Below are 14,952 nucleotides of genomic sequence, written 5' to 3' on the forward strand. Positions count from 1 at the left end.
TGGCTGAGTCATTATGAATTGTGTTTCTAGCCTATAACTTCTGAAATCTCTGAAGCATTCTATCTGAAATTTTATGGTCCTGCATGTTATTTTTGTTGCTGCAGAAGGGGCCAAACAAAACACCTGTGGCTGCCATCTGCCTGACCAGCTTGGTGACCATGGCCTTTGTCCTTGTGGGTCAAGTGAACGTTCTGGCCCCCATCGTCACCATCAACTTCATGCTGACATACGTCGCAGTGGACTACTCTTACTTCTCCCTGTCCATGTGTTCCTGCAGCCTGCCCCCGGCGCCTGAGCCAGTGCTCAGGGAGGGCCCGGAAGGCCTCCACTGCTCTGAGCACCTGCTCTTAGAGAAAGCTCCCAGCTACGGCTCTGAGGGACCTGCCCAAAGAGTCTTGGAGGGCACGCTGCTGGAATTCACCAAGGACATGGATCAGTTCCTCCAGCTAACCAGAAAGCTTGAGAGTAGCCGGCCCAGGCAAGGAGAGGGTAACAGGACTCCAGAAAGTCAGAAGAGGAAAAGCAAGGAGGCCACCAAGCAGACCCTACGAGATAGCTTCCTCTTGGACTTCAAATCCCCTCCTTTCCCTGTCGAGATACCTGACAGGTTGCCCGCTGCCTCCTGGGAGGGGCAGGAGTCCTGCTGGAACAAGCAGACTTCCAAGAGCCAAGAGACTCAGCTTGGGGGAACATATGGAGAGCAACTGGTTCCTGACCTGTGCAACCAATCTGAGTCCAGTGGAGAAGGTGAGTGCTCTGGTGTCACACTGGGGCCTCTTATTTGGGGATGACCACTGATTATCCTATCTACCCAGTTATTGTGAACCAGTTATAGCTGGGTTTAAAATCCTTGTTCATTTTGTGCAATATTTATTTTAAAACATTGTAGTCAGGTATCAGCTGAATTATTTGTAATTCTACTCTGTTGTAGATGGTTGATTTTAAACAGAAATTTCTATCTACTTCTGTATATTAGACCGGGGAGCCACAGCTAGTAATTGGGTATCAATTTCTTTTCACTCAAAAATGAACTGAAGTATAAAGCCAGTGTGAGTAAAATCAGTCTCTCCTTACAAGGGAAGTGGAAATGTGTTGTGATAAACTACCTGTCAAGGATGCAATATGTTTTCTTTGTGGAAGACAGACCTCCCAAACCAGGCAAGAGGCGATGGAAAGAAGGTGGCTCAAACTTTGTTTTCTCAAACCTATAAACACAGAGACGCAGAGAGAGAGACACTCACAGAGAGGCTTATAGGGCATGAGCAATTCTGAAAGTGAGAACTTGTATTTTCAAGGACCTACCATATTCCAGGTACTTTACGTCTATTACTTCATGTAATATAATATATGTTAGCATTTTCCATTTTACAAATGAAGACCTTGTGTCCCCATGAGGTCACAGAGAAGACCCTGAGCTGATTCTTTGCACAGCTGGACATCACCCTGCATTGTATTGTCTGTATTTGAGGCCCATGTACTTTCCTCTACATTATGCTCTCCCTGGAACTATATATAGACAGGTGTGGGCAAAGAGGAGGAGATGAGGGACATAGAAGGAGGTGTCTAAAAAATAGTGTTTTGGCCGGGCACAGTGGCTCACGTCTGTAATCCCAGCCTGACCAACATGGTGAAACCCTGTCTCTACTAAAACTACAAAGAATTAGCCAGGCGTGGTGGCGGGTGCCTGTAATCCCAGCTACTCATGAGGCTGAGGCAGGAGAATTGCTTGAACCCGGGAGGTGGAGGTTGCAGTGACAGAAGAATTGCTTGAGCCTGGGAGGCAGAGGTTGCAGTGAGCCAAGATCATGCCACTGCACTCCAGCCTGGGCGACAGAGTGAGACTCCGTCTCAAAAAAAAAAACAAAAACAAAAACAAAACAAGAACAAAACAAGCCCCCAAAAACCTAGTGTTTTACGTTCTGCCAGAAACCTGTTTTTCCTTCTTTGCCTCTAAATTGCCAGGAACTTTTAATTAAAAATTAAAAATTATTTTATTTTAATCAATGTACTAAGTGTACGGTTTAGTAAGCCAAATAATATTAAAAGTCACATAATCAGAAACAGTAGTTCCTACTCTTTTATACCACCCCTTTTACCTTTCTCTACTTCCAGTCCCATTCCCAGAAAATCCTACTTTGAACCAAAAATTTTCCTCTTCTGTTAATCTGTCACTAAATGATGTATTTGCATTGCTACTTCTTGATATTTCAGTTTCTGACATCGTCTTTTGACTTCCTCTTATGATAAATGAGGATTTGATGCAATCTCAGCTCACTGCAACATCCAACTCCTGGGTTCAAGTTGTTCTCCTGCCTCAGCCTCCCAAGTAGCTGGGATTACAGGCACCCACCACCACACCCAGCTAATTTTTGTATTTTTAGTAGAGATGGGGTTTCACCATGTTGGCCAGGCTGGTCTTGAACTCCTGACCTCAAGTGATCTGCCCACCTCATCCTCCCAAAGTGCTGAAATTCCAGGCGTGAGCCACCACACCCTGCCTGGATTTAATTCTTGTATGCCACTCTGACTTCTCCTTATCTAATGCCCCAGAGTAGTTATCCCACAGTTTTTTAAATTAAATTAAAAGCTAGCATTCTTGTTATCATGACTACGTAAATATTGCTCAGTTCTGAGCCATATGTTACACTATGATTACATTTCCTTTTTTGCTCAACTTTTGCTGTTTCCTAGAATTAATAATTGCCTTAGTTTTTTCTTTGCTTGATTTTCTGTCATCATTTTTCTTTAAATGCTCTGGCAGATCTGTCAAATGTCTCTTTGCATTGTTTTCAAAATGCTCCAATTCTTCAGAAATATATTGTTTTCTTTTTTCCCCTCTGTCCTATGGCTCCATCTTTCTGTTCCACTCTAGATTGTTTGTTTGCTAGGTCTGCTACAAAGCTGTTGTCTTAGAATTCCTCTTGTTACCACACTTCTGTGTCAGATCCAGGAAACAAGAGATTTCTTACCAAATTGATGCTTTTACATAGTTTTTATTTGATAATTCCCCACCCCCATCCCTCCATCCCCACTCTATTATCTTGATTTTGTATCTTCTTAAATGGGTCTCTAATTTTCTTTCTTTTCTCTTTCCTATTCATTTATTTGTTGTTTTTTCTGGAATACTTCATGGATTTTCTCTCCCAAGTCTCTAATGATTTTGTTTGAAGGGTTGGTTGTTGTATCAGTCATGATTAGTTTTGACTGAGGATAACAAAATTGCAAAATAATAGTGACTTCATCTAGCTCATACACAAGGATCCAGAGGTGGGCAGTCCTTGGATGCCATGGCAGCTCCATGGTCCTGAGTGACCCATGCTCCTTTATCATTTTCTTTACCATCATCCTTAGTATATTATTCTGTGATCCAACATGTGATTGCTGGGGTCATGCCATTACATTTATATTGCAGGCACTAGAAAAAGGAGAGGGAAAAAGGGCAAAATGGTGAGCCTCTAAATTGAGTCATTTGGAGGAGGCTTCCTCAAAAGTCCCATTCCACACTTCTCATATTTCACTGGTTGGAATTTAGTCATGTGATTACAACAAACTGCAAAGAAGGCTGAGAAATTGTTTTTTAACTGGTCATATTACTACTTTACATAAAATTATGTGTTTTTTCTTTTTTTCCTAAGAAAAAAGGAGAGATAGGGTAGCAACTATCAGTCTATGCCACAATTATCCAGTTTTTAATTTCCAGGACCTCTTGGTTGTAATCTAATTTGTCCCTGTCTTTTTTTTTTTTTTTTTTTCCTAATTTGAACATCATCTATTTTTGTTCTATGGGTACAATGGCTTATCTTCTGTCTCTGATAATATTATTTTTCTTCCCCCTTTAAGATTTTTTTCTGAGGCTGGACATGGTGGCTCATATCTGTAAACCCAGTGCTTTGGGAGGCTGGGGCAGGAGGATCACTTGAGGCCAGGAGTTCAAGATCAGCCTGGGAAACATAGTGAGACCCCATATTTACAAAAATTAAAAAGGAAGTTAACTGGGCATAGTGGCATGTGCCTGTAGCCCCAGCTACTCCAGAGGCTGAGGTCGGGGGGATCTCTTGAGCCCAAAAATTCGAAGTTACAATGAGCTGTGATCACTCCACCGCACTCCAGCCTGGGTGACAGAGCAAAACCCTGTCTCTAAAAATAAAAGTGAAAATAATTTTAACAAGTTTTTCCGTTCCTTTCACTGTTCCTGTTTTCTTTAATTCTTTTCTCTTTGGTTTGGGCTCTCTCTCTCTCTCTCTCTCTTTTTTTTTTTTTAAATCTTGGAGGCTTTTTCTGAAATGTCCATTGATCTTTTGACTTCTTTTTGTACTTAAAAGTGAAGTACTGGCTGGGCACGGTGGCTCACACCTGTAATCCAGCCCTTTGGGAGGCTGAGACAGGAGGAATGCTTGAGCCCAGGAGTTCAAGACCAGCCTGGACATCATAGCGAGATCCGGCCACTACAAAAATTTAAAAATTGGTGAGGTATAGTGGCACATGCCCGTAGTCTCAGCTACTTGGGAGGCTGAGGTGGGAAGACAGCTTGAGCCTGGGAAGTTGAAGCTGCAGTGAGTGGTGATCGCATCACTACACTCCAGCCTAGGTAACATATTGAGACCCTGTGTCTGCAAAAAAAATCTTTTTAATGAGCCAAGTGTGATGGCACATGCCTGTAATTCCAGCTACTCAGGAGGCTGAGGTGAGAGGATTGCTTGAGCCTGGGAGATTGAGGTTACAGTGAGCCATCATCTCACTACTGTACTCCAGCCTTGGTGACAGGGTGGGACTCTGTCTCTGTCTCTCTTTTTTTTTTTTTTTTTTTAAGTGAAGTACTAAAAAACTGTTTAGAAGAGCTTTGTACATTAGCAGGGCTTGTTCATTGGGGCACCTTGTTGTAGAATAAGGAGGAGTGGGCTAGACTTTTTACTGGAGGACCCCCCAAATGTGAATATCTAGAGGTTTTCTCTTGGACTCTTCAGTATGTTCCTCTAGAGGAGGGTTCTGTAATCCCTTGCTCGAGGGACACACAGATAGGTACTTGCATTCTGGGAACAGGATGAGATGAGTGAGTTGGAGAGGGGTCCCACTGTTTAGGGTATAGATGTGCTTTTAATTCCCTGGCTCCAAGTTCCATTTCCCCACTCTTTGCTGTGCCTGCTGTGCCTGCTGTGCCTGCTGTGCCTGCTGTGCCAAGCTTGGGCACTCTCTGGCTTGATTGTTTCAGAGGAAAGCCCCCTTCGGGAGGGAATTGGGCAACAGAAGGGTTGTTACTTGGCTTCATAGGCAGAGAAAAGGATCTTGGTGTACATCAAATATAGACCTCCCATCAGCCCCCTATACCGCACCACTGCTTGGGATGTGGTGCTTCGTGGTCCTGAACCTGGTCTGCCAGAGTGAACTGGGCTGCTCCCTGTTAGCACCCTCTCTGGAGGCCCTAGGGCTCATTCTCCTCTGCTGTGCTCAGTCTGTCACCACTGTCACCTTTCCATCTTCCAGGGCTTATTTTTATTTTTCCTCTCTCATTCTCTTTGTGTTTGTGGGTTTATGTCTGTCTCATTCCTTTTCTGTCTTCTCAGTGGGTTTCCAGGAGAGACATGAACAGTCTGCAGTGTTTAATCAAGGAAGTGGTGGCTGTCCAGTTGCCTAGTCTTAGAAACGTCATAGGTGTTGCTGACCATTCCCTGTCTCCCACTCCCTGCTGTCTTTACTCTGGTGCAGACCCTCATCATCTTGTACCTGGACTCTTCCTAAGTCTCCAAAATGCTCCCCCATCCCATTTCTCCTTCATGCTGCCCACTGAATGATCTTTCTAAAATAAAACTCTCATCATGTGTCTCTTACTTAAAAACCCTTGCTGGAATCTAACCCCTTCCATGTGAAGTCCCAGATTGTGTGTGCGATGCAAGGTTCTTCGCAATCCAGCCCTAACCTACCTTCCTGGCCACCCTTCTCATGACAGCCCATGCACTGTATGTTCCACTTTCACCCAAACTGATATCCTAAACACACCATGTTCTTATTCCTTCCTGCCTTCATACACCCTGTTCTGCCTCCTCCGATTGCTTCACCTCCCCCTTCTCCATCTGGAAAACTCTGACATCATTTCAAATCCATCTGACTTTTAACACCCACTTTGCCTCTTCTGGAGAAGGATTCTGTGATGTCTTCCACTGTGCAACCATAACATTTGATTCATATTAGTAATATAAACTATTATATTTATATCACATCATATTTATATCATATTTGTTTACACGTTTGTCTTTAGGTTTATTTGTCTATCTTAAGGAAATAAATATTAATCTCATTTGTTTCCACTAGATTGTCAGATTCCTTTGTTTGCGAACTGTCTTTTCACCTCTGTACTCATCATCATATTCCCACACAGTACACGTAATGTAGCACTCAGTAAAGCCTACTTTAATTGATGAGCAATTGAGCAAATATTGGCTAAAACGTTGAAGCATTGATCAAATAGAAAGAGTTAAACTATTACAAGAACCTAATCGTTGACAAACCAGATGCTATAAAATAGTAATAATCAAATCACGATGAAATAAATATTACTGAGAGCATGGATTTTAAAAATTAACTTGAGGCTGTATTTTATGCCTTATGTACACAAGAATTCTTTATTTACAACAGCTGTGCAAGAGAGATATTTCTGACTGTGTAGACGTCATCAAAGACAAGGTATCTGATTAAATAGAAATAAAAAACATTTGCACAACACAGTGTCACAGAAGGAAACAATTATTCTTACAAACACAACTGATAAAAGCATACCTTCCAAAGCATATTATTTTTAAAAACAGGAAGGTCCAAAATCTAGATTTTACTGAAAAGATGTCAGGTGAGATAAATACAAAGTTTAACATTTGAAAAATCAGTGCTCACTCATTCATGTCGAGTCAACAAATGAATTCTTATTGTTAAGTATTATTAGTAGCTAAAAATAGCCAGCACTTATCGAGCACATCCTATGTGCCTGGCACTGAGATTAGCATTTAATATGAGTTATTTCACTGGATCCCAGATTTAGGCATTGTTCTGTCTTTCTACAGATGATAAAACTGAGGCTCAGAGAAGTTAAACACTTGCTCATGATATGAGACAGTCAGAATTTGAACCCAGGTCAATCTGACTATCAAACCTGTGCTCTTAACCACTACAAAATGTGTATGCCACCACTTGCAATGAGTATTTGTTTTGAACTAGGCCATGATATTGATTAAATGAACATAAATTAAATCATCTTTAAGATATCATTAAGCTGGGCATGATGGCTCATGCCTGTAACCCCAGCACTTTGGGAGGCCAAGGTGGGCAGATCACCTGAGGTCAGGAGTTCAAGACCAGCCTGACCAACATGGAGAAACCCCATCTCTACTAAAAATACAAAAATTAGCCGGGCGTGGTGGCACATGCCTGTAATCCCAGCTACTCAGGAGGCTGAGGCAGGAGAATCCCTTGAAACTGGGAGGTGGAGGTTGCGGTGAGCTGAGATCGCGCCATTGCACTCCAGCCTGGGCAATAAGAGTGGGACTCCGTTTTTAAATAATAATAATAATAAATACATATATAAGTGCATATCTATTAAGCTATAAAAAATAGCAGATTTGTGATAATTAGGTGTATGTACACATTTCTAGAGGCAACATCAATTGATTCATTCCTTTCCTATTGATTAAAGTTTTTCATCAAATTTGGGAAGTTTTTGGCTAATATTTCTCAAATATTTTTTCTGGCCTTTCTTTTTCTCCTGTCCCTGTGAGACTCCCATTACATATTTGTTGATACACTTGACATTATCCCATTAGGCCTCTGAGACTCTCTTTCTTTTGCTTCCACCTTTCCTTCTCTGTTCTTCACTTTGGATTATTTTTGTCTTCAAGTTCACTGATTCTTTCCTCTGTCATCTCAAGTCTTCTGTTGATGCCATCTAGTACATTTTTCATTTCTGTTAGTGTATTTTTTAACTGTAGAGTTTTCATTTGGTTATTTTTTATCGTTTATATTTCTCTCTCTCTCTCTCTCTCTCTCTCTCTCTCTCTCTCTGTCTTTTTTTTGGATGGAGTTTTGCTCTTATTGCCCAGGCTGGAGTGCAATGGTATAATCTTGGCTCACTGTAACCTCCACCTCCTGGGTTCAGGTGATTCTCCTGCCTCAGCCTCCTGAGTAGCTGGGATTACAGATGCCTATCACCATGCTCAGCTAATTTTTATTTTTAGTAGAGATGGGGTTTCACCATGTTGGCCAGGCTGGTCTCAAACTCTGACCTCAGGGGATCTGCATGCCTCAGCCTCCCAAAGTGCTGGGATTACAGGCGTGAGCCACTGTACCTGGCCTGTAGTTTATATTTCTCTATTGGTATTCTTTATTTTTAAAGTCATTGTCATCCTAATTTTTTCTCACTAACATTATATTTTTCTTTAATTCTTTAAACATATTTTAATAGCTGTTTTGAAGTTTGAAGTCTTTGTCTGCTAAATACAATATGTGAACCTACTCAGTTTCTTTTACTTATGTTTTCCTTTCCTGAGCATGGATCACAGTTTTCTGGGACTTTTGCATGTCCTATAATTTTTGGTTAAAAACTAGACAATTTAAATAATGTATCTTTATTCTGATATATATTTTTGAGTTTTTCGTTTTTTGTTTATTTTAGTAAATTGCCTGGATTTAAACGGTGGCATCTGCCTCCCCTGTGGTGTGTGGCTGCTGATATCGTTAGTCTGCTTTTTATTCTTATTTTTATTTGTTTAGCCTGGTTTGTTAGGAGGTTGCCCCCTTTGTCTGCATAGCCCTTAAGGCTCTGCTCTCTGCCAGTGGATCTGTGTGTCACTTGGGAAGCAGTCAAAGTTGGATCCAATTAGTTCCCCAGTCTCCTCTGGGTTTTATGTTTTGCCAGGTTCTTTCAGGCCTCCCCAGGCATGGGCATAGTTTTCTAGTCATCCAGGGAAATGTGGGGAGGTTATCTAGTCTTTCTATGGTGCTCTCATTTCCAGGATCTCCCCCATTAGATTTCTGCTAGTCTTCTGCTCACCCTAGCTGGGTCTGCACTTTCAGGCTAGCAAGGATTTTCCCCATTCATTTTTCTACTGTGCTCATCATATTTAGCATATAGAGCCACAGCCTTTTGCCCTGGCTTCAAATCAAGTTTGCCCTGTTGACAGCAAACTGCTGGTTTCTGACCAGCTCCATGCTGAATGGGAGCAGCTTAGGCAAGAAGGCCACAGGCTTTCATATTTCTTACCCTCAGCTTTAGACATTTTTGAAAAATAAATACTTCTCAATTTGTTTTCTTCATCTGGTAAATTTCTGGAGCTCTGAAGTAACTGTTTTGGACTATTTTGTCTAGTATAATCTTTTGTGTGTATGTGTGTGGAGAAGATTCACTGACCTCTTCATACTGCCATGGCTAGAAGTCCCTCTGGTTCATTCTTTGTGGAGAATGATCTTTCAAGATGTAACAAGAAACACAAAACTGTTTAATTGCCCTGATTTAGTAAGTCTATTTGAGGGAAACGTTTGTCAAGGAAACAACCCCAAATCAGCCAAACAACAAACCAAAAAATATGTACAAGATTGTCATAGCTGCATTGTTTGTGCTAATGACAAATTAGAAATAACCTAAATGCTCAGCATTAAGTGGTTAAGCAAATTATAACATCAACAAGATGAAATACCACAGGGATTTTAAACATGATTCTGTGTGTACTATGGCAATATACATTATCAGTTTATACATGCTAATTAGAACTACATGTTTATTTATTCTGATAAAGATATGAAGTGAATTTTCACAGAGGGTTTAATGTTTAAGTACTTTCTATAAAATTACTTAAATTTATTATTTAAAAATTAACATAATTGGGGTTTCCCCCTTTATGCTTAAAGTGTTTATATCTGCTGTGAATATAGAACTTATACATATCACTAGATTTTAAAAGTCAATTTAATATTTGCATTATATTTGTTATGTTTGACATTTTTAACATGCAGGATGCATGCTTGTTTATGAGTAGAGGCTTGATATAACTTCCTAGTATTTCTAGCATGAGAAGTTGTCCCCTGCCCCCTTGACAAGTTTGTACAACTTGCTTTCTCTAGCAAAATTTGAGATGAGAAAAAAAATTCCTTTAGTCACTTTGGAAGAGTTTTGAAACCCTAGCTATTCAGAATTATGAATAATTGTCTATTTTATAGTACCTATTCAAAGAGTCATTGGGCATCTTCGCATAAATTCTCCCTTACATTGCTGATATATAAAACACCATTGTGGCTGCCTAGAGGACAAACCTTTCCTACTACTTCTGCCCAAGTTCCTCAGAACACACACACACGCACACAAAATTCCCTTTAGGTTCAGTAAAATTGAGGTTGTATAAGATCAAGTGTTGTAAAAGGGTGAGCTTAATAAGTGACAGATATCAGAGAAAGGCAAAAATGTAAGTTCTTAACCAATAGTGAATAGTGTTTTTTCTTCTTCTCCTTCTCCTTCTCCTCCTCCTTCTTCTCTTCCTCCTTCTCCTTCTTCTTCTTCTCCTTCTTCTCCTTCTCCTTCTTCTCCTTCTCCTTCTCCTTCTTCTTCTTTTTTTTTTTTTTTTTTTGAGACAGAGTCTTGCTCTGTCACCCGGGCTGGAGTGCAGTGGCCGGATCTCAGCTCACTGCAAGCTCCGCCTCCCAGGTTTACACCATTCTCCTGCCTCAGCCTCCCGAGTAGCTGGGACTACAGGCGCCTGCCACCTCGCCCGGCTAGTTTTTTGTATTTTTTAGTAGAGACGGGTTTCACGGTGTTAGCCAGGATGGTCTCGATCTCCTGACCTCGCGATCCGCCCGTCTCGGCCTCCCAAAGTGCTGGGATTACAGGCTTGAGCCACCGCGCCCAGCCCTTCTCCTTCTTCTTCTTCTCCTTCTCCTCCTTCTCCTTATTCTTCTTCCTCCCCCTCCTCCTCCTCCTCCTCCTTCTTCTCCTTCTCCTTCTTCTTCTTCTCCTTCTCCTTCTCCTTCTTCTTCCTCCTCCTCCTCCTCCCCCTCCCCCTCTTCCTCCTCCTCCTCCTCCTCCTCCTCCTTCTTCTCCTTCTCCTTCTTCTTCTTCTCCTTCTCCTCCTTCTCCTTCTTCTTCCTCCTCCTCCTCCTCCTCCCCCTCCCCCTCTTCCTCCTCCTCCTCCTCCTCCTCCTCCTCCTCCTCCTCCTCCTCCTCCGTTGCCCAGGCTGGGGTGCAGTGGCGTAATCTTGGCTCACTGCAACCTCAGCCTCCTGGGTTGAAGCAATTCTACTGCCTCAGCCTCCCAAGTAGTGGGGATTATAGGCACGTGCCACCATGCCCAGCTAATTTTTTATATTTTTTGTTTAGTAGAAACAGGGTTTCACCATGTTGGCCAGGATGGTCTCAATCTCCTGACCTTGTGATGTGCCAGCCTTGTCCTCCCAAAGTGCTGGGATTATGGGTGTGAGCCACTGTGCCCAGTCTAGTGTTCCTTCTTAATAACCAAGGGGGCAACTGTATTTTACTAAGCCTATGTTTGCCATTAATTAAATTGTTAAAATTAAACAATTTTAAAAATAATTCTGTTATGATTGCCATTAATTAAATTGTTAAAACTTCACAATTTAACATGCTGAATAGACATAGAAGGTTTTTGCTGTTATAGAGCTTACATTCTGGTAGGGGAAGACATATGATAAATAAGCAAATACACACTGTGATGTCAATAAGTGATAAGTACAATAACAACCAATTTAATTAAATTGTTAAAACTATATGATTTAATTAATGGCAATCATAACAGAATTTATTTTTTGAAAAGTACTAGAGCCATCCATTCAGATCAATCTTGCAGACTTTATTTTAATCCGTAATTATTAAGGAGACTTTTACCAAGCGCTTCCTATATACAAACTTCTAAATGCCTAGAGTTGGCATTTAGAATATAAAAGAGGGTCCTTGTCCCTGAAGGTGTAGATGTATAAAAAGATAAGCATAATACTTGGAGGCACATGATGAATGCAAATAGATGTTGAGAGGATGAAGTCTTCTCAAGGTATAGAATGATTTATTCATTTACCCACATTTATGGAACACCTTGTACATTCCAGACACTGTCCTAAGTGCTGGGGAAACATGCTGAATAGACATAGAAGGTTTTTGCTATTGTAGAGCTTACATTCTAGTAGGGGAAGACATCTGATAAACAAGCAAATACACACTGTGATGTCAATAAGTGATAAGTATAATGAAGAACAATAAAGTGGAGTAATGGGATAAAGAGAGACCAGGGTGGGGAGGAAGATGCACTGTTTCAGATAGATTTATTAGAAAAGATCTCACTGGGAAGATGATATTTTAATGGGGAACTGAATTGCATGAAGCAGTGAGCCATGCAGAGAGGTAGAAGAAGAGTTCCAGGTAGAGGAACTGGCATGTAAAAAGGTCCAGGTGGTAATTAGACCGGCAACTCATCAAGAATGGCAGAGGCCCAGTAGTGACTGGAGAGCGGTGAGCCAGGGAAGAGAGGTGAGAAGAGTCCAGTGAGGAAAGTGGGGGACAGTGCTGTATAGGGCCATGTGGGCCATTGTGAGTGTGATGGAAGGCTCGGAAAGTTCTAGCTACAGCTACAATGTGACCAGAGTCAGGCTTTAAGAAGATCAGTGACTTTTAGAGGTAAGAGAGAGAGCCAAGGCCAATTTGGAGGTATATTAATTAGGGTAGGCTAAACAAATAACAAAAAAATGTTATTTACTTGCATTACAGTGCAAGAAGGGTGTTCCAACTCCGTGGGAGGCTCTCTTCCATGCATCCACTCAGGGATCCAGGCTCCTGCCATTTGTACGACTTCACTCTGCCTTCGAACCTAGTCATGTGCACAGTCAAGACTGAGTTACCACATTCAGATTTAAGGCAGAGGAAGGGGAAAGTGCACAGAGAAGAGGCACACGTTCTCTTAAAGACCTTGGGCCAGAAGTGGCACTTACTGCTTCTGTTCACATTCTGTTGCTGAGAACTTAGTCACATGGTTACACCTAACAGTGAGAAATCCTGGGGACTGTACTCTCTAGCTGTGGTCTGTACCACAGGAGCCCACTACAGTAAATGGATGAAAGATGAAAGTGGGTTGTATTAGGACGGGAGCAATGGAGGCAGTGAGGAGTGATTGTATTCAGCATATATTTTGATAGTAGAATCAACAAGGTTTATGGACGGAATAAGTATAACTGTGAGAGAAAGAAGGGAGTCAGGATGAATCTTACATGTTTGTGTAAATGGTGGTGTTATTTATTCAAATGAAGATTTGAGGTGATGAAACCCCATCTCTACTAAAAAATACAAAAAACTAGCCGGGCGTGGTGGCGGGCGCCTGTAGTCCCAGCTACTTGGGAGGCTGAGGCAGGAGAATGGCGTCAACCCGGGAGGCGGAGCTTGCAGTGAGCTGAGATCCGGCCACTGCACTCCAGCCTGAACGGCAGAGCGAGACTCCGTCTCAAAAAAAAAAAAAAAAAAAAAAAAAAAAAAGATTTGAGGTGAATAGATTTCTGTGTTAGTCATGTTAAGTTTAAGGTGCTTATTAGGCAACTAATGTGTGATATTGAGAAGACAATGAACTATTCAAAACTTAAGTTCAAGGGAGAGGTCAAGGATGATATAAACTTGGAGTCATCAATATATCAGTAGCATTTAAAGCCATGGGACTAGAAGAAATCTCTTAGGAGTGGGTATACATGGTAAAAAGGAGTGCTGAAGACAGAATGTTGGAATAGTCCAATATTTTCAGGCTGGAAGGAGGAGGCGAGTCAGCAAAGAAGACTGAGAGAGTGGGCAGTGACATAGAAAAATCAAGAGAGTGAGGCATCTTAGAGGCAAAAGTGTTTCAATAGGGAGAAAGTGATCACATGTATCAGATGCTGCTTGAAAGATCAAACGGAATGAGGACTAGGAGTTGACCACAGATTTTGAAAAGATTCAAATCATTGGCAACTTTGGTAAGAGTAGTTTTAGTGGAAAAGTGGATACAATCTTAAGAGTGGGTTGGGGAAATAATGGGATATAGAGACTGCATAGGCAATTCTTTTGAGGAGGTTTGCTATAAGGGAGACACAGAAATAGGGCAATAACTAGGGGTGACCTGTAGACGTTTGTTTAGGTGGGAGAGATGACAGTGTATTTGTATTTGATGGGAATGATTCAGTAGGGGATAGAAAAATTGATGATGCGAAAACAAAGTCCTTGAACAAGCCAAAAGGGATGGGATCACGGCACAAGTGGAGGGATGGGTCTTAGGATCAGAGGCTGTTCATCCACTGTGAAAGAAAGGAAGGCAGAATAGAGAGTATAGATGCAAGTGAATTGGCTGATTTGGTGATGAGAGAACATGAAAAGTTCTCTTTGGAGAAGAGAGCTTGTAAATTTGTTCCACCAGAGAGTAGGAGAATGAGTTGCCTAGGTATGAGGCTGCTGAGTAATGCTGAAGCATGGGAGCAGATGTGTATGTAAGGGAATGCTGATAGTTTTAGATGGTGGAACCCAAGCTAGGTAAGAAGGTAGGGAAAGTGGGAGGTAGGTGATGGAAATAAAAAACATACTAAGGCAAATCATCTAAAGGTCCCTCTGTAGACTATGAATGGTTGGAATGAGGAACAGCAGAGCAAATGAGCTTAATATTGTTTTTAAAGGAGGTTATGGGCTGAGAGTAGATTGCTTAAAGTCATGATTTAGGAAGTGTAAGGTTACTGGTAATGGCACAGCGCAAGTGCAGCTAAGGGAGTCGATGGTTGGGATGAGTGAAAGAAAATGTTATTAGCATGAGGATTTCAAGGAATCGAGAAAGCAGGGCCTTGGATGAGTTGTTTTTATAGAAGTCACCAAGGATGACAATGGATGCTGATAGAGAAAAAGATGGTGAGCCAGGGGCTGAAATATTTAACAAGCAAGAGAAGAATGACAAGTTGGTAAAAGACTGTAATGAT

At 41.5% G+C, this 14,952-nt stretch overlaps 1 protein-coding gene across 10 annotated transcripts in view; it reads left to right on the forward strand.

Moving 5' to 3' along the window:
- SLC12A8 (solute carrier family 12 member 8) overlaps positions 1 to 14,952 on the forward strand; it is a 130,917-nt gene that overhangs the window by 102,272 nt on the left and 13,693 nt on the right. For all 10 annotated transcript variants that reach the window (XM_028844551.2, XM_077993736.1, XM_077993739.1 and 7 more), the window contains one exon: positions 105 to 747. In XM_028844551.2, the coding sequence (XP_028700384.2) occupies positions 105 to 747 (643 nt within the window). The remainder of the gene's footprint in view (positions 1 to 104; positions 748 to 14,952) is intronic.

This window comes from Macaca mulatta, chromosome 2, assembly GCF_049350105.2.
Source record: "Macaca mulatta isolate MMU2019108-1 chromosome 2, T2T-MMU8v2.0, whole genome shotgun sequence".
NCBI classification, from domain to species: Eukaryota; Metazoa; Chordata; class Mammalia; order Primates; family Cercopithecidae; genus Macaca; species Macaca mulatta.